The sequence below is a fragment of the Mesoplodon mirus genome (assembly GCF_964341445.2).
Source record: "Mesoplodon mirus genome assembly, chromosome: 18".
Taxonomy (NCBI): Eukaryota; Metazoa; Chordata; class Mammalia; order Artiodactyla; family Ziphiidae; genus Mesoplodon; species Mesoplodon mirus.
In genome coordinates, this window is record NC_138994.1 from 53,978,978 (window position 1) to 54,006,284 (window position 27,307).

Consider the following 27,307-nt stretch of genomic DNA (forward strand, 5'->3'; position numbering starts at 1 on the left):
TGGAGAGGGGTGGGGTGAGGCTGACTCAGCCCCGACCTGGGAGCAGCAGCTACAGCCCAGCCAAGCAGAAAACCCTGACCCCGCAGACCAGGCTGCAATGTCAGAGCGGGCTGGGGGGCGGGTGGTGAAAGGCTGTTTCTCAGCCCTTTGTCTCAGGACCGGCCCTGTGAGACCAGGCCTAGGTGGAAGGTGCGGGCCAGGGTGCCTGCCCTGGCTGCGATCTGGGCAGTGTTTGTTAATGGCAGGGGAGGCTGGCCCCTGAACACACTGACCTGGCCAGGGGAAGGTCGTCACTTCAGCTGCTCCGGTGGGGCCCAGAGGCTGGGCTGGGATTCCCCAGACAGGAGGCAGGCAGCAGTAGAGAGTGTGCCAAAGAGAAAAAGAAACAGTGCTGGGCAGCCTGAGTACTGCCCATGAGGGACCTCAGGAGGGAGTGGGACTGATTGGGGACAAAAACACAGAAGGCTTCCCCTGGAGGAGACTCATCACACTGTATTGTTATTATCTCTGCTCTTGAGGGCAACATCCAGTCTGCCTCAGTCACCGTCGTATCCAGGGCACCAGTGGGCATTCGTGCGGCAAGGAGGAAAAGGGTCAAGTGCAGTCAGAGGACTGGCTGGAGGCAGTACCTTTGGCAGGGAGGCGAGTGGAAGGAAGGAGTCCCAGGCCTGGAGCGAGACCTTTGACTTTCTGACGATGTGGCTCAAGAGCTCCGAGGGGCCTGGCCGGCACCTGCAGGAGGCGGCTCTGGGAGCTGAGCCAGCCTTCAGGTGTGAACCCACTGCCCTCAGGAGGGGAGGGGCAGGGCAGGTGCCCGCGGAGCCCATTAGCTGGAGCCTGCATTTATTGGAAGGAGGATGCTTTCTTGCTCTCCTACCCTGGTGGAGGAAGGGGCCAAGGGACACTCCTGCTCGGTTATTTCTTTACAGCCCCTGAGTCAGCCTTCTGTTGTGAAAGCCTGTCCCCCAACGGCTAGATTCTTTGGGGCAAGAGGGAAGCCAGCCGTCGGTGGAGCAACAGCCCTGCCCAGGGTGCAACCTCCAGGATGATTCTCAGTAGAGTCCCCCCGGCAGTGGACTGAGCGCCAGGAGGCCAGGTCTGGGTCCTGGGGCTGCCACTGGTGACTTGGGAAACTGGGCACGACATTCAGTTCCTTCTCTATAAGATGGAGATAATACCAGGTAAGGCTGCTCTGATGATTAGAGACCATGGAGTGAAGTGTCAGGGAAATGGCCAACGTTTGTGAGGCATTTGTGTTTCAGTCTTGCTTCCTAAGGTATCATTCCTTGATCACCAGCTTCAGCCCAAGTGGGAGTTTGTGAGAAATGCAGGAACTCGGGCCCCACCCCAGGTGTCCTGAACGGGATTTTAACAAAATTCCCAGGTGATTCGAATGCACCCCTTGCCCTTCTTCAGGATCTTGCCTCTTCCCAGGGAGCTACAGGTTCTGCCCAGGCTACTGCCACAGGGGGGCTGCCTCGTCCCAGCTCCCCCTGAGCCAGTGTGGGGGCAGCCTTGGACGGGTGAGGGGCTGAGGAAGGGAGCTGGGCCATGCTGGGCAGAGGCCTGGCGCACAGCACCAAGGCTAGGTAGGGTGGCTAGCTGCTCTTCGAGAAGCAGCGTCCCCTGCTCAGCCTCAAGCAGGGGGCTCCCATGCACCAGTGAGCACTGGCCACGGCTGCAGACCAGCCAGAGTGAGGGCCGGCTCAGTCTCAGCCTGACCCCAGATGTGGCGAAGGAGGCTGCACATCAGGAAGGCTGGGAGTGGACCTGGGACCAGACCAGGCCAGCTAAGGGCACTGAGTGGTTACAGGGCAAGGCCACAGGATGGCAGGAAGTGGTGAGCCCAGGGGCCAGGCGCAGTCTCGGTGGAGAGCCATGGCTAGCCTCTCATCCTTAGCTGGCTCCCGGGCCCGAGCCCTTGCTTGGTGGGGAGGGTTGGCCATTGCACTGAGCCCTGCCCGAGGCTGCCTGCCTTCACTCTACTCAAGCTGGCTGCTGGTAGGGCAGGAGAGGGGTTAGCATGCAGCACACCCTCATTCTCCAGAGTCTCCAGAGTCTCCAGAGTCTCCAGAGCTGAGCAATGACCCTCCCACGCCCGAGACAGGACCTGGGGGCAGGGCCTAGGGGAGGTCTTAGCACCCCCAGTGCCTGGCTTCCCTTCCCTTTCCAGATACTGAGGAAGCTGGGTTTGAGGCGGACAGTGAGGGTTGGGGGAGGCAGAGAGCCATTTCCTGAGAAGAGCCCAGGCTGTCTCAGCCCAGGGAAGCCAGTTTGAGGAGCTGTTCCATTGGGCGGATGATGGAAATGGGGGGTCACGGCAGGGCTTGGGAATTAGGGACTGGTTAAACGGGGCCCAGGGGTACAGCACCCTCCAAACTGGTGTCAGAGCCCGCAGATGAGTCCCGGGAGGAGCGGCCCTGCAGGAAGCGGATGATCTTCTCAATGGTGGCCTCCTGGTACTCGTGGGACCACCTGTGGGTGCAGAGGCTGGTGGGTCAGAGGGAGCTGCTGGCTGGGGGCCCGTGTAACCCGCCCCGCCCCCTTCTCACTTGATGCCATTGAAGGTGAGCACAGCCTGCATGTCCTCGGGCAGGGCCTGGGGCTCTGGCCACTGGAATCCATCAATGACGGGCACGATGTTCTTGCCACAGTTCAAAGCAGTCACAATCTCCTAGAGAAAGAAGAGAGGAAAAAAAAAAAAAAAAAAAGGGGGAAGAGGAGGACACGCGGGCCCCATCCAGGGACCTCGGGGCCAGGCGAGCCCAAGGGGGGATGTTGGCCATGAAGTCCACGTTGACTTCTCCCTCATCCCCTGTGGTATGATAAATCTACATTTGCCCTTTGTTCCAGGTTCTCGGTACAGAGCTCCTAAAGCCCTCTCACATGACCTGGTGGGTGGGGCTGTGCCGAACAGCTTCAGGATGGGGGCTGGTGGCCAGGAAGACTAAGCTGTGATTAGAGGGTTGGAACTTTCAGTGCCCCGCTCACCTCCAGGAAGGGGAAAGGGGCTGGAGACTGAGTTCACTCACCAATGACTTAATCACGCCTACATAATGAGACCTCCATAAAACCCCTAAGGACCGGTAGGTTGGTGAACACATCTAGGTGTGGAGAGGGTGGCCCGGAGAGGGCATGGAAGCCCTGCCCACGCTCCCACCCCCCCTTACTTTGCCCTGTGCATCTCTTCCATTTGGATGTTCCTGAGTTGTATCTTTTAAAATGAACCGGTAATAGTTAAGTAAAGTGCTTTCCTGAATTCTGCATGTCATTCTAGCAAATTATTGAGCCTGAGGGGGGTGGTCATAGGAACCCCTGCATTTGTAGCTGAGTCAGACAGCAGTGCAGGTGGCCTGGGCCTTGCGACTGGGTCTGAAGTGAGGGCAGACTTGTGAGACTGATCCCTTAAACCATGGAGTTTGACACTGGCTCCCGGTGGGTAGTTAGTGTCAGAACTGAATTGAATTGTGGGACAGCCAGTTGGTGCTGGTGAAATGGAGAACTGGTTGTTGGTATGGGAAAAAGCCCACACAAATTTGGTGTCAAGAAGTACATCACACCCCCTGCATCCAAACTGATCCATCCTGAGCCCTGCCAGCTGTAGTCCTTGCTTATTTCTCAAATCCTCTCATTTTTCTCCACCTCCACCCCCACCGGTGCCCTGCTCCAACCCCGTATTACCATTAGCCCCTACGAGGTCTCTTCTCATCCATTCTTGCCTCCTCTAATTCATTCTCCATGTTGCCCCTTCACCTAGCTACTCTTTGCAAAATGCAAATCTGATCATGTCACCCCCCCTACTTAAAACTTCACGACTACATGGCTCTTCGAATAAAGTTCAAGGCTCTGTGCGGTTGGCCACAGCTCACTTCTCAAACTCTATCCCTGCGCTGTCCTCCCAGCCACACAGACCTTGCAGTCCCTTAGATTTGCTACCTCCCTCCCTCCACAGGGACTTTGTACATGCTGCTTCCTCTGACTAGAACACTCTTCCCTGCCGTTTCACCTAGCTAATACCAACTCATTTTTCTGATCTGAGCTCAATCAAATTTCCTAGGGAAGTCTTCCCTCACTTCCTGACCAGGTCAGATCCCCTGTTATAGGTTTTCATAGGCTCCGCATCACATGCTACACTTACAAATTTAAATTCACTAATGAGTAATTTACTTAATATCTGTCTTCCCCACCAGACATAAAGGTGGGAACCATGTCCAGGTTTCACTCACCTTGTATCTCAGGATCTTTCACATCTTTCAGGATCTTTCAAAGCCTTGCCTGTAGTCTGCCTTTGCTAAATACTTAACAGCTGACTGGCTGAATGAATGAATGAAAGAGACAGCATAGCATTTAGGGGTTGCGCTCTGGAATCATCAGATCTGGGTTCACATCAAGTCTCTGACACAGGCTCTGTCATTTGAGGCAAAAACAACAGGCTCTCAAAGCCTCTGTTTTCTAATTTCTAAAATAGAGTTACTGATAGTCCCTATCTTATAGGATTGCTGGGAGAAATAACCGTGCTATCCCATGGCAAGTGGTTAGACTAGCGACTAGCATGCAGTGTATGCTTAATAAATAACGTGTTATTACTTCCTCCTCTGTAAAGTGGGGATAGTAAAACTTACCTCACTAGGTTGTTCTGAGGATATTGCTATTAACGGGTGCTCTGGTAAGTGCTTATTGAATGTTTTTTTCCTTTCAAGGGGGTACCACAAGGATTGGACTTTTTGAGTGCAGTTCACTTGTGGTTTTCCATATTGATTACCCACTAAATGTGGCTTTGAGGAAAGCAGTTTTAAAACCAGAGGCAATTCAGCACTAAAAACAACCAAGGAGGGCTGATGGAGCCTTTGGGACTGGTCCAAGGCAAAGGCTCCCACCACCTGCCCGCTCCTCCCTCCTTGCCGTTGGCTGGGACGGTGATGGACGCCAGGCACCCTCGTGGAACAGAGCCTTCTTGGGGAAGGAATCTGCATAACTTCAACCCTGATTGGCTTCTGGGGCACCTCTCCATTTTACAACTGAGAAGAAGGAAGCCCAGCGAAAGGGAGGGACTTGCTCCCAAGGCACATACACGCCCAGCCCAGGAGGGGGCCAGGTCTCTGACTCAGGCATTCAGATTCCAAGTCCAAGGCTATTTCAAACAAGCCCTCTGCCTCTCTGCTGAGCACTTGGATGAATTCTGGCCCTGCAGCAATTTATGTGGGAACCTTTAGACATTTGTTTCATCCAGAATTACACAGAAGCAAAGACAGCACACTGCTCACTGTACCGATTCAGAGGCTGGCCAAGACAGGCATAATGGCTCGTTCAAGATCATGAAGCCAGTTAAATATGAAAACTTGATTAGAGTTGCGTCTTCTGACCTAGTAAACCTAGTAGATACGTATGTTTCTCCCAGCCATCTCAGCTTTATCAGAATCACTCATCTATTTAATCACTGATTCAATTATTCTAAAAACTCTTCAAGAGCCTACTTTGTACCATGCATGGTTTTAGGCATCGGGGATGCAGCATGAACAAGGCAAGGTCTGAGCTCTCACGGAGCTCACAGACACTCCTCTCTTTCTCTCAGAAGGCTGCCTGCCACCTGCTCTAAGCCACGATCCTCCAGGGTTTCTCTCTGACCCAGCATCCCCTCCCCAAACCAAACCCAGTATTCAGACCCTCCTACACGGCCTCTGGGGCCTGACCCTCTTCCCCACTGTCAATCTGGGCTGCACCCTAGTGTGGAGCCTTCTCCCTAAAACCCACTGGTATGGCATCACTGCCCTCATGGGATCCCTTTTGCCAGTGCTTTCAGCACAGGTCTTCTCCCTGCCTTTAGGAACCTGGTTTCTTAGTTCTTATCCAGCCAGTGGTGTGCTGGTACATGTTTAACAACTAGCTCTCCAGAGGGGGAAAAAACAACCAAACAAATAAAATCCTGATTTGTAGTTTTTACCAATTTCTTTAGTGTAACTACTCCCACCATGGCTGATTTCAAGCTTCTGGCGTGACATCACTGAACTTGGTGTTGGGAAGAGATGCAGTCACTCTGGTGTCAGCTGATTCCAATCCTATCTCACCACCTCCCCTCCCACCCCTCAGATCTGAGTCATAGGACAAAGCTGGATCCTAAGAAAGAGCATGGGCTTTGGAGGTAGATAGACAGGAGTTCAGAGCCCAGTTCTGATTTCTGCCCCAGCAGTGTGGCCATGGGAAAAATTATTCTACTTCTCTGAGCCTTGGTTTCTTCATCCGTAAAATGGAGAAGGCGATACCAGTGATAACGCAGGTTTCTGGCACCCTTCTCATGCCTACCTTGCTCCTGCTGTTGCCCTGTCTGAGATGCCTTCTCTTCCACTGGCCTAAATTCTTAAGACTCTTCTCAAGTTCTGCTTCCTTCACGAAGCCTCCCTGGATTAGTCCAGCCCTTGATGTTTTTTTCCTTTCTCCATATTCTTATAGCTAGTAAGAGGTTCGCCTACCCGGCTTTACGTTGACACCAATTTATGTATGATCTAGTCATTCTGGGCATATTCTTGTCTCCTTAGCTGCTTTAGGACAAGGGCCCTATCCATATGACAACTGCTGCCCTTTGCCCTGGCCTCAATTCCTGCTGACTAACGAGTAACGATTAACAACCTACAGATGTGATACAGATCCATCCATCCATTCTACAAGTTCCCAATAAGTTTTTACTATGCGTTAGGCACTCAGGATACAATGGGGAATTAAACAGTGGTAGTACTCACAATAATTATATTAATAATAGTAATTGCTGCTATCATACAGCAGTTCTTAGGTGCCAGGCATTCTGCTAAGCACTTCACAGATTTTACCTCTTTTAATCTTTCTAACAATATCCTAGGGAGTTAGGTACTATAACGATCCCACTTTCCAGGTGATAAACATGAAGCTCATTAGGGTTAAGTAACTTGCCCAAAGCCAGAGCCAGGATTTAAACTCACAGCTTTCTGTTCTTAGCCATTCCACTGTGCCTGTCACTATGCTCTCCTGCCCCCCTTCCCTCACAGAGGTTATTTTTCAAAGCGTGTTCATCCCTCTCTGACCCTCACAACAATTCTACGAGGTGAATAGGACAGGTAAGTTACGCCCATTTTGTAGATGAGAAAACTGCGGCTCGGAGAGCCTAAGTAAGTTGCTAAAGTCCTATTACAGTCAGGGCCCATAGCTGGGCTATGGAGGTTGCTGGAGTATATGCAGGTGAGAAAGAATGAAACGGGGACCTTGTGCCCTGAGCCACAGGCCAATGCTGGGACCACAGAGGCCAGCACTTACCTTGTGCACCCAGTCCTTGCAGTCGTGGTCCTGCATGCACTTGTCCAGAGCCCCAGCTGACAAAACCAGCACAAAATTGCGGGCACCCATGATACTCTGGATGAGCTTGTCCTCGAACTTGCCCGCTTCCAGCTTCTCCACATCAATGAAGACACTGAAGCCGTGCAGCTGCAGGTGTACCTTCAGGAGGCTGCAAAGAGGTCCCGTGTCACTGCCATGGCCTCCCCACAAGGTCCCAGGCAGCCTGCCTGTCCGCCCCTCCTCACCTGGCGAGCTGGGAGCCTGAGTTCCGGCGGTAGCTGATGAAGACGTCTGGGGTGTCCCCGCTGGGCTTGCAGCCGGTGCAGGGCAGTGGGGAGTGTAGCATTTCTGAAGCAGACAAGAGACGGCTTGGTAAGGGTGGGCCTTCCCCATCATTCACCACGAGGTACATCATCTCCTGCACACCCAGCCCTCTCAGCCCAGCCCAGGCAGGGTGGCTTGCTCCAAAAAGGGTCAGAGAGGTGGAGAGATGGGGCCTACAGGAAGGCAGGCTGCAAACTATCAGTGAGGCCCTCTCAGGAGGCAGGCATTGTGTTCTGGGGACACCTCCAGCACTGCCCTCTCTCTAGAGCTCCAGACCTGCACAGCCAGCTGCCCACAGGTACTCCAAACCCAACCCATCCCAAATCCTCCCCAGACCCCCCTTCTTCCTAGTCTCCCACCAAAGCCAGAAACCTGGGTATCAGCCTCAACTCCTGCCTCTCATTCATTCATTCAACAAATATTTACTAAGTGCTGTGTGACAGGCACTATTCTTAGTGCTTGGGATACAGCAATGAACAAAACAAACCCCGCCCTCATGGAGCTGACATTCAATGCTCAGGATCAGGCACCATGCTCTGTGGATTCTACCTACTAACATCCTGGACTCCAGCCTCAGGGCCGTCCCTGTGTCCAGGCCCCCAACTCCAGCATCCTCAGTGGTCTCTCCAGATCCACACCTGCCCAGTCTAATCTGTTTGCCGCAGGCACCAGAGAGCTCTGCTTAAAATCCAAATCTGAGTGTGTCATTGCCCCCACTTCAAAACTGTGCATGGCTCCCTACTCCCTACAGGAGGTGTTTGTAAGCTGTTTTTGCTGTAGCAGCCTCTTGTTTTTAAAAAATTAAATCTTGGGGATTTATTGAGAGCTGCAATGTAAAAATGATAGAAGTTAATCTGCTTTGGCTGAAGCAAAAGAATGGGGCCAAAGCCCAGTCCCTTGTCCCCTGTGGGGGCTTAGTACATACTTATTGAATGCATGCATGCATGAAAAGAACCCATCTTACAGCATTCAGACAACAGTCACAGACAACGTTTGTCTCTTTACGAGGTATAAAGGCAGAGGTTGAGATCCCAGTTCTGTCATTTAATCACTTATAACCTTACAAAATGAATTTAAATCTCAGTTTCATCCTCTGTAAAATTAACACCCACGATGGAACTGTCCTTTATCTTTGATTATGATGATGGTTACACAGGGGTATACATTCAAAACTGTTCAAACTGGACACTTTTAAGTTAAATTATACCACTTTTATTCTTTAAAAAGTTTTAAAAGCTGACTTTAAAAAAACAAACATCCACTGCACAGAATGGATGTAGAGATTAATGAGATAATATCTGTTAAAAACTTAATCAGGACCTGGCCTCTAGTAATTGACAATAAATATTAGCCAAATAGTAAATTAGTAAATTAAATTAATAAATCAAGAGGGCTGCTAGAGCCCTAGGATCCACTCTGCTCTCACGACCTCCCTAAAGCACCCATACTTTGTCCGCTGTGGACTAACAGGATAAGCCCTCTGTCTTCTCGCCCACATCCCCTGTACCCAGCCCCCAGGCTGTCTCGCCTCCACACTTGCATGTACGGCTCCCTCTGCCTGGGCTGCTGTTCCTGAGGCCACCACTCTTTTCCCCACCCCCAACACATCCTTCAAGACCTGGTCAGGCATCCTCTCCTCTCCAAAGCCTAGGCCTGGGCGGACAGGGTAGGTGGTGCTTCCTCTAGGCTCCCACTGGAGTCCTGGGCATGCCAGCTCCTGCAGCCATGTGCCTGTTTATACATCTGCCTTCCTCCCACCCTCCTACCACCTCAGACTGGGAACTTCTTTTTTTTCATTTATTTTTTTTTGCGGTAAGCGGGCCTCTCACTGTTGTGGCCTCTCCCGTTGCGGAGCACAGGCTCCGGACACGCAGGCTCAGCGGCCATGGCTCACGGGCCCAGCCGCTCTGCGGCATGTGGGATCTTCCCAGACCGGGGCACGAACCCGTGTCGGCGTCAGGCGGACTCTCAACCACTGCGCCACCAGGGAAGCCCCAGACTGGGAACTGCTTGAGGGCCAAGTGCAACATATTCATCTCTGCATCCTCAGAGCCCAGTGCAGCACAGCCTACATGCTCCATCAACCTGCAGTGAGGCTCTGAGCCCCCCACCGTGTGTCTCCCCTCACCCCTCCAGGGCAGGGGCAGGGGTAGGGGCCCAAGTGGGCAGGCTGACCTCTGGCGGCCGTGAGGATGCGGGCGCGGTGCACGCCCAGGCGGATGCCGCAGTCCTCCAGGAGCTGCTGCTCCGACACTCGGTGCAGCAGGGAGCGGTCCAGGCCACAGCTGACCAGGCCATACGTGTATTGACGGAAGCGCGAGTCCAGGCTTCCCAGCCAGTCAGCCAGGTTGCTGCGGTCGCATGTAGCGTAGTTGGCGAAGGTCTTGAGCTCTGTGAGCTCCCTAAAGAATCTGCACCCAAGGGAGGAGAGGATGCTGAGATCTTGACTGGGCACTGGCTAGAGGCGGAGGGGGTGTTAGACCTGCCCGGGGCGGGGGAGTATGCGGGCTGGAGGCTCCGTACCTCTTGCGGGTGATGCCTGACTTCATGCCCAGGTCGGTCTGGAGTTCCTCATCCGTGAGCCGCAGAAGCAGGTCTCCATCCACCTGCTGCTCCTGGAGGCGGGGTCAGATGTAAGGAAAGGCTCCCATCCTCAGCATTTGGGCCCCACCCAGCGCAAGATCAAGAGCAGGGACCTGGAGATGGCGGTGGGGGAGGCGGATGGGACCCAGATGAGAACCGAATGACCCCGAAAAACACTGAGTACAGACTCCCCACCCCCAAAAGTCCACCCTGGTGCCGCTGGCGTGCTGCGCCGGGATGGGGCGCGGTCGCCTGTGTGCAGGGCGCCCCTAGCGGCCACGCGGCCCTCGGGGATGCGCTTGCTCCGACTGCCGGCCGGCGACCCCGTGCGGCTCTACCCGGAAGCTCTCGCAGTACTGGGAGAAGCCGATCTGCTGCAGCCATGTCTGGACCTCGGCTTCCTTCCAGCTGGCCACGCTGGGCTGGATGGGCCGCGGCACCTCCTCGCCCAGCAGGCGCAGCGCGCGCTTCGCCAGCGCCGACGTGGTACCATTGGTGGAGTAGGAGACGAGGCGTTTCAGGCTCTGGATGGCACCTATGTCGCTGAATACCTGGGGGAGTGCGGAGAGGATGTCTTGGATCCACCAATTCACCAGCCGCCCCCAAACGTGCCTGGTCCCTCCCCTCGCCTCTTCTCACCGCTGAGAACCCCACCGTCTGGCCCCACCGTCTGGCCTTGCCCTGCCTTCATCCAGTAAATCACCAGGTCCTGTGGATTCCCCCTCCAGAAGCTCCTTCAACTTTTTTTTGTTTTGTTTTTTGCAGTACGCGGGCCTCTCACTGTTGTGGCCCCTCCTGTTGCGGAGCACAGGCTCCAGACGTGCAGGTTCAGCGGCCATAGCTCACGGGCCCAGCCGCTCCGCGGCATGTGGGATCTTCCCGGACCGGGGCACGAACCTGTGTCCCCTGCATCGGCAGGCGGACTCTCAACCACTGCGCCACCAGGGAGGCCCTCCTTCAACTCTTGACCAGGTAAGTCCCTCTCGTGCCTCCCCTCTACAGCTTCCATCTGCCCTGAAATCAAGTCGAGTTCTCAGTATGGCTGCCAGGCCTGGCACAGTGCAGCCCCTGCCCACCAATCCCCACTCTACACCCCCTTCACCAAGCCACCCACCCATGGAGGCTCTCCCACCTCTGGGCCTCAACCTGTGGTGTCCCCAGACGCTTAGTTCTTCTAGCCTGCTTGTGGGAATCCTACTCATCCATTGGATCCAGATTGATTGGCACCTCCAACATGCAGCCTGCTTTGATTGCCCCACAGCTTGGCCCATACCTCCAGTTAGGCCTTGTGCTACACTCTGAATGCTACTGCTGTTAATTGATAATGCAATTTCTACTGGACTGTAAGCTGAGGTCATGTCTTAGTCACCCCTGGAGTCCCATAACTGGCACACTGCAGGGTACAGAGTGAGGGCTCACTATGTCTATATTGAACTGCGCTCACTTGGCCTTGCTGGGAAAGAGGTGCCAGAGCTGGTGGTCATGGCTGCTGCCAAGACCCACTCCTTGGAGTCCTCGCTCCCTACTTCCCTTTAAATCCCTCCTCCCAAAACAGAATGGCCTGTTTTGTAAAGCCAGCCCTCCCATGGCCCAACTCTGGCGTGCAGAGAGGAGAATCAAAAGCTCCTAGAACATTGGACCTTGGAAGAGGCCTCAGAGACCCCCTAACACAACAGTCTCTTCTGGATCTATGGGGACACACGTGATGGGTGACAATCACCTGTGAGACACACTCCTCTGATGACCCCTGTCCAGCCCCAGATGACCACTGTTGTACAGATAGGGTGGTTCATGCAGTGTGCACCAGCGGTCACTAACCCCCCAAACCTCCAGAGGAATACAAAGGAGGGAGAGTGACATTATAGGATAATCTTAATTCTGTAATATTTAAAAAACTAACACCAGAAACTTTCGATAATTTAACTATTACTAGTCTCACATCCAGGGTAAGAACTGCTACTGTGGTCCACTCCTTCAATTTTCCAGAGGTCAAAAGTGAGGCATATGGGGACTTCCCTAGTGGCACAGAGGGTAAGACTCCGCATTCCCAATGCAGGGGGCCCGGATTTGATCCCTGGTCAGTGAACTAGAACCCACATGCATGCCGCAACTGAGAGTTTGCATGCCACAACTAAGGAGCTCACAGCCGCAACTAAGGAGCCTGCCTGCTGCAACTAACACCCAGAGCAACCAAATAAATAAATAAATAGTAAAAAAAAAGAAAAAAGAATATCCCACATTAAAAAAAAAAAAAAAGTGAGGCACATAAAGGCCCAGAGAGGGGAAGCCAGGTACCCACAGTCACACAGCAATTTAAAGCAGAGGGCAAAGGCTGCAGATCAGGTCCTGAGATTGGGGACCCTTTGGGACTCGGGTGGGAGTTATCTAGCTGACCCATGGATGCAGGAGCCTCTGTTCACTCCATCTGTTTCTGGACTCCAGACCCAAATGACAGAATGGCCCACTGGAGCACCCGAGGTTGTCATCCCTCAGGCACTTCAAACTCCATCTGTCCCATTGAACTCACTTTCTCTCCACCCTCAAACTATCTCACCCAGTTCACCTTATCTCAGTACCAGGTGCCACCGTCCACTGGGTTGCCCATGTCCAAAGCCAGGAGTATCCTCAGCTGCTCGCTCTCCTTCACCCAGCCACCCACCAAGTCTCTTCAGTACCTCTGGAGTCTGCTTCTCTCTGCCTCTGCTGTCATGCCCTGGTCCTCACCTCCACCATCCCAGCTGCCCCCTGCCATGGCCTTCTATCTGACCCCCCTGCCTACAGCCTCACCCTTGCCTACCCCGTCTCCATGCAGCAGTCAGGGTGATCTTTGTGGAACACAGAGATCATACAGAGAGGTATGTCCCCTACATAAAACCCTGGTCTTGCCTTCAAGGCCAGAATGATGGGTCCCTCATCTTTCTCCTTATTTCACCTCTCATGTGTCTTTCAAGTCCTAGTTTTTTTGTTTGTTTGTTTTTTGTTCTTGTTTTGTTTTGTTTTTGGCTGTGCCACCGGCATGCTGGATCTTAGTTCCCCGACCCGAGATTGATCTCGGGCCCGTGTCCCCTACAGTGGAAGCGTGGAGTCTTAACGAATGGACCGCCAGGGAAGTCCCTCAAGTCCCAGCTGAATGTCATTTCCTCTGGGGAGCCTTCCCAGTTTCTCTCTAACCCCCTCCCCACCCAACCCCACACCCGCACCCACCTTGGTCTTGCCCTGCAGACTCTTGATGGCAGCCTCGGCACAGAGATAGAAAGCCCCGATGCACTGCGCCTCCAAGCGCGACGAGTCAAGCAGCGGCACGAGGCGCTGCAGGTCGTCAGGCCCACGGCCCTGGCTGGTGTCACTGGCGTCCACCAGGCAGCGAGCGAAGCGGCCGGGGTCCAGTGAGGCCACTAGCGGCTCCACGAGGGCCAGCGTGCCCGAGCGCTCCACCTCGCGCTCCACCTCCTTGTTGGTGGCCAGCACCGCCACGGCGAGGCAGGCATGCAGTCGGAGCAGCTCGTCCTCGGAGAAGGCGAGCGGGAAGAGCCACTCGGCGGCGCGCTTCTCCACCATGCGCCGCTGCGCCGCCTGGCCCCCGTGCAGCGCGCAGTTGGCCAGCGCCAGCGCGCAGTGGCGGAGCAGCGGCGGGTCCGTGCGGCGGCACCAGTACAGCACCGCGTCCAGGCCGCCGGCCGCCACCAGCCGCTGGCACGTCTCCTCCGAGTGCTTGAACATGTGCTCCAAAATGCCGGCCACGCTCCGCGCCAGCTCCACCGGCTCCCGCTCCTTTGCCAGGTTCAGGATCACGCCCAGCCCGATGCGCGCCACTCGGTCCCTGCCGAAGGAAAGCGGGAGGGAGTAAGTGGAGGTGCCGTAGCCCGGGGTGCTTATCTTAACCCAGGGCCTCGTTACTTATGCTTTCTGGGCCTTGCTAGCGTCAAATAGGACATGAGTCTGGTCCTCCCTGCCTCCTCCACCTCCCTCATCTCCTGCCCTGGGACAACCAGACTTCTCTGATTATAAGGGTGCTCCATCCTGGCCACACCCATTTCTTCCCAGACACCCGTCCCTGGAGAAGCAGCATGCATAGTGGTTAAGAATTCTAGCACTAGAGCAGATCTCCTGGGTCCTGGTTTCTTCTCTACCATTTTCTAGCTGTGGGACCTTGGGTACCTTCCTTTATCTTTATAGATTTCCTCATCTCATAAATAGGATAAAGTGAATACCCACCCCATAGAGTTATTACGAGAACTAATGTAAAAATGCATGTAAAGTGCTTGGCACAGTTCCTGGCACATAGGAAAGACTCAATAAATGTTCATTTCATCAAAATTCTCTTCACTCTATGCTGTGTGACTGGGGTGTATTTATTCATTCATTCAAAACACCATTTATTGAGGACTTACTGTGTGCCAGGCGCTGCAATAGGGGCTGAAGTTAAACAGTGCCTAAGAGAGACTGGAGCTAATAACAACTAATATGGAGCCAAACAGTAAGCAAGTAAACAGCGAATGAACAGGATAAGAGTTATCTGACCAAAATGATAGCAAAACCAGGTGCTGTGATGGAGAGTGCCTGGGTGGAGGGATATGTCTGAGGAAGTGACATCTGCGAGTTAAATGTCCAGAGACCCCTGCTTGCAAGTATCTGGAAGAAGAGCATAATAGAGAGAACAGCAAGGACAAAAGCCCCGAGGGCTGATGAGCTTGGCACGTTCCAGGAAGAGAAAGAAAGCCAGAGATGTCTGCAATGTCTAAAACAAACAAGGAAAAATATAAAATCAACGAGGGATTCATGTATAGACTATATAAATACATATTCAAATCAACAAGCAAAAGGCAGTAAATCCAACAGAAAAGGGGCAAAGGACACAAATGGGCAATTTACAAAAGGAAATTCAAAATGTTAACAAGCAAATAGAGATACTCTAATTCATTAGTAATCAGAGAAATAAAAATTAAACCAGCTATCACTTTACACCCATGAAACGGGCAAAAAGCAGAAGCTGCTTCAAGTGGTTGAGGTGGAAGTTTCAAGGGAAGAGTGAGGAAAGAGCTCCTGGGGGCCTCTTGAGTCATCTCAAAGCATCTGGACTTCATCTTGATGCAAATGGGGAGTCACTGAAGGGCTTCAGGAAGGGGAGTGACCTGGTCACACATGGGTTTTAGGAAACTCGCTCTGGCTGCTGTGGGGAGGACAGGTCAAAGGGAGAGAGCTTGGAGGCCAAGAGAGCAGACAGGAGAGCTGCCACACTCCAGGCAGAGGTGAAAGTGTCCTGTCGTCCTGACCTCCACCAATGATGTCCCTCAAAGACTTATAGGCCCAGCCAGCTATGGAGTCCTTGCCCAGTGAGCACCACAGTGACCACAGTGCTTATGACTTTGTGTCCACTGCAGGGCCCAGCTGAGCCCAGAACATGGCCTGAGGCCAGGGCAGCTTTGCTGAGCTGATCACTGGACTTCTCTGCAGCCCAAAGGAACAGATGGGTTCTAATCATCCACTCGGGCAGACGGCACTGCAGTTGTTCCTTTAACCAAGGAGAAAGCCAAAGCTCAGAGAGGTTACATGGCATGCCCAGGTTACACAGCTGGTGAGAGGCATAGCTGGGATTTGAACTCACATCTGTCTGTCTCCAGGGCTCAAGATCCTTCGTCTGCACTTTATGCTTCCAGAACAATCTGACTATATATACTCCAAGAATATCAGAACCAGGAAGTGCTTAAGAAGTCATCTAATCCAACAACACCCCCCCTGAGGCTCAATGAAGGGAAGGGCATGTTCAGGAACATCAATTCCGAAAGAGGACTTTATTCACATTACTTTTTTTTTTTTTTTTTGGCCGCGAGGCTTGCAGGATCTCAGTTCCCCGACCAGGGATCAAACCCAGGCCATGGCGGTGAAAGCCCGGAATCCTAACCACTAGGCCACCAGGGAACTGTGCAATTGTGCATTTCTTGAACCCCAGCCCTCACCTTTCCCTATGCACTTGGCACCTTTATAGAGTTGAACTCTGTGCTAGTTGTGAGATTTATTCACTCAATTCCCAATTCTTCTACAGTCTGAGAGGCTGTGGGTCTGGGTTCAAATCACAGCTCCGAAAGAGGGGTAAATTGTCCGTATATACACATATATAAGCCTGTATATATAATATACACATATATGCAAGTGCTTGTATATGCAGAGACTCTCTCTGGAAAGACGTACAAGAAACTTGTTTCACCGGTTTGCCTCCAGTGAAGAACAGAAAGAAGAACGTTTAAGTGTGTATCTTTTTTGTACCTTGCGCTTGAATTTATGTGCAATAGTTTTGTTTTTTTTTTCCTTTTCCTTTCTTTCTTTTAAAAACCTGTCGCCTCCACTTATTCACTGTGTATTCTTGGGAAAGCCATTTAACCTCATTATGGTCTCCTGAAGGGGGCAGGCTCTGACTTTAGAGGGCTAGCAGTAAGAGTGTGGTGGGACCAGGCTCAGAGGGCCCTACCCTGTTGGCCTTCTCCTGGTATTTGAGGGTCAGTGAAGCTGTGACCTAGGCTCCCAGGCAGTGAGTGTGGCAGCACCCAGGGAAGAAGAGAGCTGCAGGAAAGGGAATGGCAAAAGGAGTGGGTGCACTGATGGAAGAACCTTCTTTATGAGGAACTTGCTCGGTGGAGGAAGGAAAAAATTTCATAGACACAAATTCTCAGTGTGTCACCACCCTCTTCCCTTCTTGCCCTCCCAGCCTCCTCTCAGAGCAGTGCAGAGGTGTGGGGAGATTATGCCTTTCTCCGGGAGGATTTTGATCGGCACCTGGCTTGCTGGGTTCTGTCCTTGGTCCTGAAGTGATGCCAACACCAGCACGTTGTTCCTTGGGACCAGAGACACCGGTTAGTGTGCCTCCTTTCTCAGTAATTCTGAACCAGGTGAGGATTGTTGTTTTCAACCTTGAAAAATATCAGTTCTAGTTGCATCTTGCAGCCTTCCTCTTCTTAGGGTGTTGGCTGCACCCATTCTCCAGGAGTTCTAGTTATAGCTGCCCTATCCCACATACCAGGCCTACAGGACATGCCCTTCAGTGCTAGCCCACCACATCCAGTGAGCACCCACTCCATTTGCTAGCCCTCCACATTCACAGCCCATCCCCAACAGGACACCTGTTGTTAGATAGAAGATTAATGACTTACTGAACGAGCAGAATCCTAACTTGGCCTCCCAACTTAAATTGCTTCATTCATGCACCTTTGAAAGTTGTATCATTTCCACCATCCACAAGGTTATCTTTACTTTTTGAAAAGGGCAAGGAAAACGCCCCTAATCCATGCCCATCACACCTCTGAGAGCTTCATAAATGGAAAGTGACCCTTCCAAAACCCTTCTAAACCTGAAGGGGCCGAGAATTCAGCATGAGACTGGAGTGTGACAGCCTGGTCTCCTCCAGCATTAGAGGGGCAAGGAAGTGGGTCAGTGGTCCTCATATTCCAGGGGAGATCCCAAGAGGCAGGGAAGCATAGCAACAAGGCTTCAGTTGGACCCCACCTACTGTATCTTGGCACGTGTGGGGAAGATGTAGAGAACACATACTCTGGCCCCTGCCTAGCTCCACACCTCAGTTTCCTCTTCCCCCACCATCCATCCCAACTGAAAACACCCATCCTGTTTCCCATGAGCAGGCACAGCATGAGATCATGTCTGTCCTGTTACCTGAAGCAAAATGAAAAAGGAAGCAGGAAGTGGACTGCTGGGGGTGGCATGAAGGCAGCAGATAACCTTAGGTCAGCACTCATTTCAGCCTGGGGGAAGAGGAAAGGGGTCCCCCCTCCTATTTTCTGAGCAATGTGTTCTCTTTCTCTTTTAGTGGGAGCGAGACGGTATGGCAGAGCGAAGGTAGCACAGAAGGATACCCAGGCCCATCGGGAGGAGGGCTGTGGGTTTATAGGGCTTTGGCAATGGGATCCCAGCTCCATCCTCAGAACCAGGGACAGATTCCTGTCCTACTACTCCATTCCTCCCCTCTCTGTCTCATTTCTCACCCCACCAGCTCTGGGAGTGAATCCTGGCCGCACCATTAGTTCACTGTGTGACTGTGGGCAAGTCACTAAACTTTCCCAGGGCTCAGTTTCCTCATCTGTAAAATGGACACGCTGGTCCCGAACAGGGATATAATGCAGGGGTTTGTGAGGTGAGGCAGGAAAGGCACAGTGCGAGGCATACGGGAGACCGAGGCACTCGACCGCCCTTGCGACCCTACAAGACGCGGCGCTCTCCGCCCCAGCCCGGCCCCCTCACCGGTTCTCTGCCACCAGGATCTGCTCCAGCAGGCGGGCAGCCTGCACGCGCGTCTCCAGCTCCGGCGCCTGGAGCAGGCGCAGCAGCAGGTCCAGACCACCGTCCAGGCGGATGGCGTCGCACAGACCCTGGGCTACCTCGCGGCCCATGGCTGGTAGCAGCCAGGCCTCCTCCACCAGCTGGAAGACCTCGGCTAGGCTGGCTCCCACGGCCCGCACGCCGCCTGCCTGCTTCAGAGTCGACAGCGCCTGCTGCAGCTCGGGCAGCGCGCGCTCCAGGGCGCCCTGCACCTCGGTGCTCGCCCCTGGCGACACCTCGCGGGGCCCGCGGCCGCCCGCCGCCCACCACGGCCCAGCGCAGCCTCTCCCGTCCGGCCCCGGCACCGCTAGCCGCTCGGCGCCCGGCCGTGGGCCCGACATGGCGAAGAAGCGGCACAGCTTGTAGGCGGAGAGGAGCAGCGTCAGGACCATGGGCACGGGGTTTCAGGGGACATCCCTGGAGAGGCGGGGCCGGGCGGAGCGACCCAGACTTTGGGAAAAGGAGGAACCGAGAGGGGACCACGGGGAAGAAGATGCAAGAGGGAGGGTGGAGAGAAGGGTAACAGGCAAGGGCACCGACCAGAAGTTTTGGGGAGGGGTGAGGGCAGGATATAGGACGAAGAGGTTGGGGAAGGGGATGCAGGCCCAGATGCAGGGGACAGGCGAGAGGAGAGAGCGGGAAGGCGAGGAATGGATCCAGGGGCCGGAGGGTCTAGAAAGCAGCAACCAGAACAAAGAGCGGTTCCAGTTCCGGCTAGGTTCGCAGAGATGCTCTGCAGCAGCCCCGCCCCTGAGAAGCTGTGGTCAGGGAGCCACGCCCCGCCTCTCGGTCTCGAGGGGCTCCTCCCCTGCCGCCTGCGTAGCCCCACCCCCAAGTCTTCTCCAGCTACGCCCACACGCTGGCCAGGCCTCTTCCCCTAGTCACGTCCCCTGCCCCCTCTAACTGGTTGTAGGGGAAGGAGGTGGGAGGCGGAAGGACTGCTTCGGTTTTACGTTGGAGACACTGGGATGACACTGGAATGTGAGGGCAACACGGTTGAGTGTGCCTTTGCCCTACTAGTGGTTAATGCAATCATAATAGCAATTCTGAGACACTTTATGCCTGTTTCTCAATTAAGTCTCACATCATGCCTACGAGGTAGCAATTACGGCTCCCATTTAACACCCGAACCGACTGAGGTCCATGGAGAAGATTCTCCAAAGTCACACTCCCCTCTGATTATAGAACAGAAAAAAAGCATCGGAATCTCTGAGGATCACTCCCTCCAGGTGGTGGGAGGACTTCCAGAGGTATGTGAACCCCTGAAAGTGGGCACAACAGCAGGCGTTGTGTGCCAGTGAGCATTTTCTAGGTAGAGGGATCCTGTTTCTCACTGGAGCCTAAAAGTGTGGGGAACTGGGCCACTTGTTACCGATGGGGGAGGATGAGGGTGGGGACAGGGAGTGGCCTGCTGAGAAGCAGTAAATTAGTGGAAGGCTCAGGAATCACATCCAGTCCAAAGGGTTAATATTCACCCAACTTACCGTGCTGTGAAGACCAGCTTGGGGACATCAGTGCACCCTGGAGATGAACCCAGAAATGAAACTTTGTTCTTTTATGATAAAAAAAATGTCCCCAGCTCCTACCCCCTCTTTCACTGCCCTAAATACACAAGGGGTGGGTGAACCATCCAGCCAGGGATGTGCCTGATCAAACAGATCACAGGTCAATAACCACTAATGGAGAATGAAGTTGGAGCTACTCCAGGAGCTGGGCATTTTGTCTGCTTTAGCTCCCAACACCCTGTGAGTCAAGTATGATGAGTCTCATTTTGCCAAAAAGAGAGCTAAGGCAGGTAGAGCAGTTTGCCCAAGGTCCCACAGCCCGTGAGCGGCAGAGTGGGCCTTCTTTCCGCCCTCCAGATTCACTGTGCTAGTGCTCTTCGGAGATGCCCCTGAGCTTGGTAAGGATCCTGTTCACAGCTCTCCCAGGCCCGGAGTTCCAGGAACATGACCCTCTGCTGCAACAGCCTCTGGGGTTGGGGCACTGGGGGCTGGGCTGGGGGTTGAGCAAACAGAGCAGTAGAAAAGGCAGCTCCTCTTCTCTGGTTGTCTTGCCACTCCGTCCCTTCCTCAGGCATCAGAGCAGAGACCGCAGAGAACCTACTTCACCAGGCTCGAGGCTGGAGGACCTGCCATGGCATCCCCAAGGCCCCTTCTGATGCTGGCCCTGCTGGCGTGGGTTGTTCTGGCTGACCAAGGTGCCGGAGGGTGTTGGTGGCCATTTGGGTCAAGGTAGGGTGGGCAAGGGTGGTCTGGGCTTGGCCGTGCCAACTGATACCCCCTCCCCACAGAGTCGTGCAAGGGCCGCTGCATTGAGGGCTTCAACGCCGACAGGAAGTGTCAGTGTGACGAGCTCTGCTCTTACTACCAGAGCTGCTGCTCCGACTACGTGGTCGAGTGCAAGCCCCAAGGTGCATTCAGAGTGGCTGGGCGGGCCTGGGGTCCCCTCTGCAGCTGGAGACTCACTACCACCCTCCCTGCCTGCAGTGACTCGTGGGGATGTATTCATTCTGCCAGAAGACGAGTACAGCTTCCATGACTACCGCGAGGAGACCAGATCCAATACCAGCGTCCAGGCACCGCCAGAGAGCCCCACCCAGACCTTTGTCTGGCAGGCCCAGCCTGAAGAGACTTCTGAGCAGGCACCTGTTCTGAACCCTGAGGAAGAAGCCCCAGGACCTGGGTGGGGGGCCTCAGAGCCTGAGGTGGGGCCCCTCAGGCCCGAGCCTGGTAATCTAGGGATCTCCGAGTCCCCAGCAGAGGAAGAGCAGTGCAGTGGGAAGCCCTTTGATGCCTTCACCGACCTCAAGAATGGTTCCCTCTTTGCCTTCCGAGGTGACTCGAGGGGCAGGTTATGGGGGTAGGGGTCTGCCCCAGGAGCATCCTCCCTCACACAGCCTCCCTCCCTCTAGGGCTCTACTGCTATGAGCTGGATGAAAAGGCAGTGAGGCCTGGGTACCCCAAGCTCATCCGCGATGTCTGGGGCATCGAGGGTCCCATTGATGCTGCCTTCACCCGCATCAACTGTCAGGGGAAGACCTACCTCTTCAAGGTGCCAGGCCCACGGGCTGTGGGTCAGGGTCGAGCGTATCTAGGCAGAGGTTGAGGGCTGCTGTGCCCGGGATCAAAGTGGGCAAAAAGGCTGGATTCTGGCCTGTGGTCCCTGACTGGGGCTCTATGGGGACCCAAAAGCCCAAGTCTCCAGGTCCTGGGTGACAAGCCTGGAACTAGGGCTGCCGCCTTGGGCGGGGACTCTGCCTCTGTGCACAGCCAACTGCCTCCTCACCCTCCTTCCCGACCCCTTAGGGCAGTCGGTACTGGCGCTTTGAGGATGGTGTCCTGGACCCCGATTTCCCCCGCAACATCTCTGAAGGCTTCGAGGGCATTCCGGACAACGTGGACGCAGCCTTGGCCCTCCCTGCTCACAGCTACAGTGGCCGGGAGCGGGTCTACTTCTTCAAGGGTACTCGGGAGGTGGCAGGGAGGGTGCGCACACGCTGCAGCAGTCATGTTCTTCTTTAAACTTCACTGGCGACAGGCCTCAGGTTATCCCCACCCCCCTTGCCAGGAGCTCCTAACTTCCACAGCCTCTGGGCTTTCCAGTCTTGCTCATGGCCACCCTTCCCCAGGGAAACAGTACTGGGAGTATGAGTTCCAGCAGCAGCCCAGGCAAGAGGAGTGCGATGGCAGCTCCCAGTCGGCCGTGTTTGAACACTTTGCCCTGATGCAGCGGGACAGCTGGGAGGACATCTTCAGACTTCTCTTCTGGGGCAGCTCCTCTGGTACGGAGGGAGGGCAAGTCTTGCTTCCCCATCCAGAGGGCTGGCATCCCCCAGGGTAGAGGTAAGGCTGAGCTGGCCTGAGGGGCTGTGACTGTGCATCTATCAGTCAAAAGCTGTTTGCTCAGGGCAGACTTTGCTTCTGTTGACCTTTGTAGGGGAGGCTTGCCTCCACCCGGACCCCACACCTTGGACTTTGCCTAGCACAGCCAGTAGAAGGAGGAGCTGTAGCTGAGGCAACCGGGGAGGGATATGGTGGAGGGAGGCCAGGGGAAAGCGTATTGATAAGGTAGTGGGAAGGCTGGGATGCTGGGCTCTGCCATTAACTTGCTGTGTGTCCTTGGACAAGGCATAGCCCATCCTTGACCTCCAAGGCTCCCCATTAACCCCTTCCTTGCCACAGGTGGTGCTGGAAAGCCCAGGCTCATCAGCCAGGACTGGCGTGGTTTGCCTGGACAAGTGGATGCGGCCATGGCTGGCCACATCTACATCTCAGGCTCAGCTCCCCGCTCCTCTCGGACCAAGATGACCAAGTCTGTGCGTCGCAATCGTAAACGCTACCGCTCACGCCGTGGCCGTGGCCGTGGCCACGGCCGCAGACGCAGCCAGAACCCCTACCGGCAATCTCGTTCCACCTGGCTGTCCTGGTTCTCCAGTGAGGAGATAGGCCTGGGAGACTATAACTATGATGACTACGACATGGACTGGCTTGTGCCTGCCAACTGTGAGCCCACCCAGAGCGTCTACTTCTTCTCAGGAGGTGGGAGCCCTTGCCAGCCCTGTAGCTGGTCTAGCTGGGTCATCCCTGCTGTCCCTAGTCCCCATGGGTTGAACACAGCCCTTGAGTGGTGACTCCAAAATGCCAGGCCGGGAGTCCTCTGGTGCATTGCGGATGTTCACTTACCCTTCCGGGAGAGACCCAGGTCTTCTTAGGGCAGGATGGGCAGGGCCAGGCAGGGTCTCACGCACCCTCTCCCAAACTCTCTTCCAGACAAGTACTACCGAGTGAACCTTCGCACGCGGCGAGTGGATGCTGTGATCCCTCCCTACCCACGCTCCATCGCCCAGTACTGGCTGGGCTGCCCAGTCCCTGCCCACGAGTAGAAGTCCGAGTCCAAACAGCTGGGCCTCTGCTGCTCCCTCCTCCAACATCCTCCTCCCAGCTCAATAAAGATCCCTTGGCCCTGAGTTTAAGACTACTGTCCGGACTGGGGTGGACAGGCAGGAGGCAGGGATCTGCCTGGGTAAAGGAGGGGGACTTGGGCAGTCAGGGTGACTTGGGGGAGGGGACAGAGAAGATGCTTCTTTGTGTCCACCTGTGTTGGGCTCAGGCCCTCTCCATGAGCCAGAAAAGCTGTGGGTTGGGAGAGCCTCATGAGAGCAAGCCTTCCTCGCACACGGAGCAGCCCCCAGCAACCCACCAGCAGCTTAGCAGGAGCTTGGACCCCTCTAAGGATGACAGGAGTCACCAAGCTACCCTACCCAGCCCTGGGTTTGTTTTGCCTCTTGTCACTGACCGTGGTCTTGGAAGGGGCAGGGGGGCAGGAGGTGGAGGGTCCCAGCTCAGCTTTTCTGCCCATCCTGGACCTGAAATGCTGTTACCTCAGACCCTTGGGTCCCTGAGGAAGCGGTCACTGTGCTCCCCCCAACCTATCCCTATGATAATGGGCCTTTGAGGTCTCTGTCTTGGGTCTGGGGTACAGAGCCCTGAGGCAGGAGAGACGGGAAGGGCAGGAACTGAAAGGAAATTCAAATGCACCTATTTCTCTTAGAAAAGTGGCCCAGAAGACTTCCAAACGATGAGTACACTGTAAAAACAAACATCTTTCTCAAAACCCCTCAAAGGTACTTGTGGAACCTCCTCTGGTTCCAAGTTCCCGGACTGTAGGAAGTCCATCTGGGCTCTTGAAGGGACAGGGACAAAGGGCTAGGTGCAGGCAAAGCTCTAAAGCAGAACTGAGGGTGATCTGGTGGCGACATCTGCTCCCAGCCCTGCTGAGGGGAGGGTGGCTGCCACTCATCTGCTGTCCAGCTTCTTATCCTGTCCAGCTTCCCCAGCCCCATCCTCAGTTGTGGGATAGGACTCCACCCACTCTCCCCCAAGGCAGCCAGCACCAGAGCCCCAGGAGGAGCATCTAGAGAGGGATCTCGTTGGCTTCCTGGACGGAGCCCTGGGAGGATTTTCACAAAGTACAGGATTTCGGACACAGACTGCCAGAGTTTGAGCTTTGAGGAGGCGGGCTGGGGCCAGCTTCTTTTGTGAAGCCCCAGAGGAACAGGGTTGCCTCACCCATACCCCTGCAAGCCCCCTTTTCCTCCGGGGCTTCTCAGCCCTCCTCGAGCTGGAGGCTAAACCTCCCGCCTCCTGGAGGCGGGGCCAGCCTTCTGAGCAGGATAAAACTCCACGCTGAGGGGAGCGGTGTGGGCACAGCCTTGGCATGGCCATCGGGCTCCTAACTGTGCCGGCCCCATGGCCAGCCCAGTGGACGCGTCCCCTGCAGGTGATCTGGTGGGGAAAGGGTGGGCAGGGCAAGGATGTGGGGAAGGTATGATGGGGAAGGTTAAAGAGGGGTGGGGAGTAGGGGCTTCAGGGTCTGTTGGCTTTGATGCTGCAGTGGAGGCTCTTGCAAGGAGTCCTGACTTGAACCCCGTCCTGGCCTGCAGGCCATGCCAGTGGGTTGGGTCCCCACCGGAGAAAGAGGACTACCTTCAGCAGAGGACAGCTGCTGGAGTTGGAGCGGGTGTTTGCAGCACGGCCTTACCCCGACATCGGCACCCGTGAGCACCTGGCCCGGGTCACCTGCCTTCCTGAGGCCAAGATACAGGTGAGCTGTGACCCCCTCGCCCCTCCTCAGGGTCGGGGTGCTCTCACACAGCAGATTTCTAAGCTTGACTCACAGTCCCTTCTCTCTGGATATCCTGCCTCCAGGTTCTGTTTTCCTTGTACCTGGGGGGAGGGGATGCTGGCACCAGAGAGACTCCTTCTTTCCTTACCAGGTGTGGTTCCAGAACCGCAGAGCCAAGAGAATCAAGAATAGGAAGCCAGGAGGCCTAAGTCCCAGGCCCGAGCCTCCCCAGAGATCCCTTTCTCTTCCGGACACCATCCAGCAGTCCTGGGAGCCCCGCACCCTTAGCCAGCCTCCACCCTCCAACAGCACAGCTCAGTGTGCCTCTGTGTGTCGACATGCCTCCTGTCCAGCTCCTGGCTTGGGTTCAGGGCAGGGCTGGGTAGGGGCTAAAGCTACAGCCCCGTGGGGACCAGCTGGGGCTTCCGGGGTCCACGTCTCTTCAGAGCGAGCTACTCCCCAGACCTCACTGGGCAGCCTGTCTGACCTCATCTATGCCTCGGCCATTGTCACCAACCTGGACCACTCCTAATCTAGGTCTAGAACTTGCAAGTCCCTTCCTCTGGCTCCCGTAGCCCATCCTGCCCCTTAAGACTGAACACACCAGAGGTGGATCCCCTGCCCTCTCCTTTTACACAAGGGGCTTCTCTTATGGGAAGAAAGTTTAGCTCAGGGATCCCTCTCTTCTGCTGTCCTCCAGGCCAGCCTAGATGCGGGTGCTATGGAGTGACAAGGGCCTGGCTTCTGCTACCCAGCACCCTGCCCCTCCAGGGACACCTGCCCATCATCTCGGCAGGAGGTACCTGACAGAGGGATGAGGTAGGAGCCCATGTTTCCCACTTCTCCTGCCAGGCCTGGTCCCCAATTCTTCTCATCCCAGCTGACAACACGTCCTCCCTCTAAAGGAGAATGGGCAGCTGCCCCTCACCCAAGGGCCCTTCAGGCTATTACCTAACTGACTGTCAAGTGAGCTAGGAGAGTGCTTAGCCTAATTTTAGACTGCAGGGATCAATCCTTTTACAGTTCAGGGCCCCCTCTCCTGTCCTCCTGCCACCTGGACGAATTAATCAGAACCATGGATCTGAAGAGGGAGTGATATTAAAGTAATAAAGTAGAAATAGGAACGCAGGGCTTACGTTGATTTAATTTTCACAAATATCAGATTGGCTGCCCTCTGACCTGGGGCTGCAGAGACAACCTGACAGATTCAGGATGGGGTGGGTGTGGTGCATGTGGTAGCATTGGGTTTTGATATCACTGTCATCTGTAATACCAACTAATCTCCAAATAAAACCCAAACTCTGTACCTTAATCTGGATTGTTGTGTGCTGCAAATGAATTGGGACGACGTGGGGGGGGGGCGTTTGCTTTTGAAATTTATCTCCATCACCTAATCCCTAAATAGGGCCAGGTTCCCCCCAGATTCTGGGTGAGAGGTATTATCCAGGCTTCTGCTGGGATTGGTTAGAGGGAGAGTTAATCGAAGGGCTTAGGGCTCTGGCTGACAGACCCTGGAGAGATGGGAGCCTCAGCTGCATCCCCTGCTCCTGGTCCCACTTGTTCCAGGATACTCCAGCTGCCTCCACTTCTGGAGCTGTTCTGCCTCAGAAAGAAACTCTTGGGATCTGCCGTTGGTCTGTGCTGGATTCAAATCCTGGCTGCTATGTAGTCTTGGAATTCTGCAAAAGTCTATGAACCCGAAAAATGGGGATGATAATATTCATCTCCTCTCTGTTTTGGGAACGAGAAGCAATAACGTAGGTGAAGGGCTTCACGTGGTGCGTGGCACGTTGTAAAAACTCTCAATGCACGCTAGTTCCCGCTCACTCTCCCTACGGCGGGCCATGAGAAACTGGGAAGTTCCCAAACTTCTTGCTCCTCTGGCCTCCTGCCAAAGACTTCCCTTTCTCCCTGGGAAGCCCTGGACCCAGACTGTGCTGGAGAAAGCATAGTATAGTGAGACAGAGGGAGTGACTGGGGCTGAGAGCGGAGTTCCCTTCTCTGGGATGAGAACTAGAGGACAGGTCACCTGATTCCTATTTCTCATTCTGCTCTTGCAGATGGAGGCCACCTGCACCATGGCCATTTCCTCAGCAGGCACTAAGGCTTTGACTGCTTTAGTCCCAGAAGCCAGCCCATAAAGGAG

The 27,307-nt window shown here is 54.7% G+C and overlaps 3 protein-coding genes across 3 annotated transcripts; 2 read left to right on the top strand and 1 right to left on the bottom strand.

Annotated features, from left to right (window-relative positions):
* Positions 1–171: 171 nt before the first annotated feature.
* Positions 172–19,173, bottom strand: SARM1 (sterile alpha and TIR motif containing 1). The gene is made up of 9 exons (XM_082605026.1): positions 18,457–19,173; positions 13,414–14,029; positions 10,548–10,760; positions 10,150–10,241; positions 9,802–10,037; positions 7,548–7,650; positions 7,282–7,471; positions 2,553–2,674; positions 172–2,475 (listed from the first exon to the last, which is right to left on the bottom strand). The coding sequence occupies exons 1-9, from the start codon at positions 18,924–18,926 to the stop codon at positions 2,346–2,348; spliced, it is 2,172 nt and encodes a 723-aa protein (XP_082461152.1). The 5' UTR covers positions 18,927–19,173; the 3' UTR covers positions 172–2,345.
* Positions 19,174–20,333: 1,160 nt separating this feature from the next.
* Positions 20,334–23,504, top strand: VTN (vitronectin). Its single transcript, XM_082605027.1, has 9 exons — positions 20,334–20,437; positions 20,611–20,734; positions 20,828–20,947; positions 21,024–21,371; positions 21,449–21,588; positions 21,843–21,999; positions 22,166–22,318; positions 22,719–23,075; positions 23,307–23,504. Exons 1-9 carry the CDS (start codon positions 20,423–20,425, stop codon positions 23,417–23,419), a joined length of 1,527 nt encoding a protein of 508 aa, XP_082461153.1. The 5' UTR covers positions 20,334–20,422; the 3' UTR covers positions 23,420–23,504.
* Positions 23,505–24,753: 1,249 nt separating this feature from the next.
* On the top strand, positions 24,754–26,462 carry SEBOX (SEBOX homeobox). The gene is made up of 3 exons (XM_082604262.1): positions 24,754–24,816; positions 24,980–25,140; positions 25,313–26,462. Exons 1-3 carry the CDS (start codon positions 24,786–24,788, stop codon positions 25,691–25,693), a joined length of 573 nt encoding a protein of 190 aa, XP_082460388.1. The 5' UTR covers positions 24,754–24,785; the 3' UTR covers positions 25,694–26,462.
* Positions 26,463–27,307: the final 845 nt, after the last annotated feature.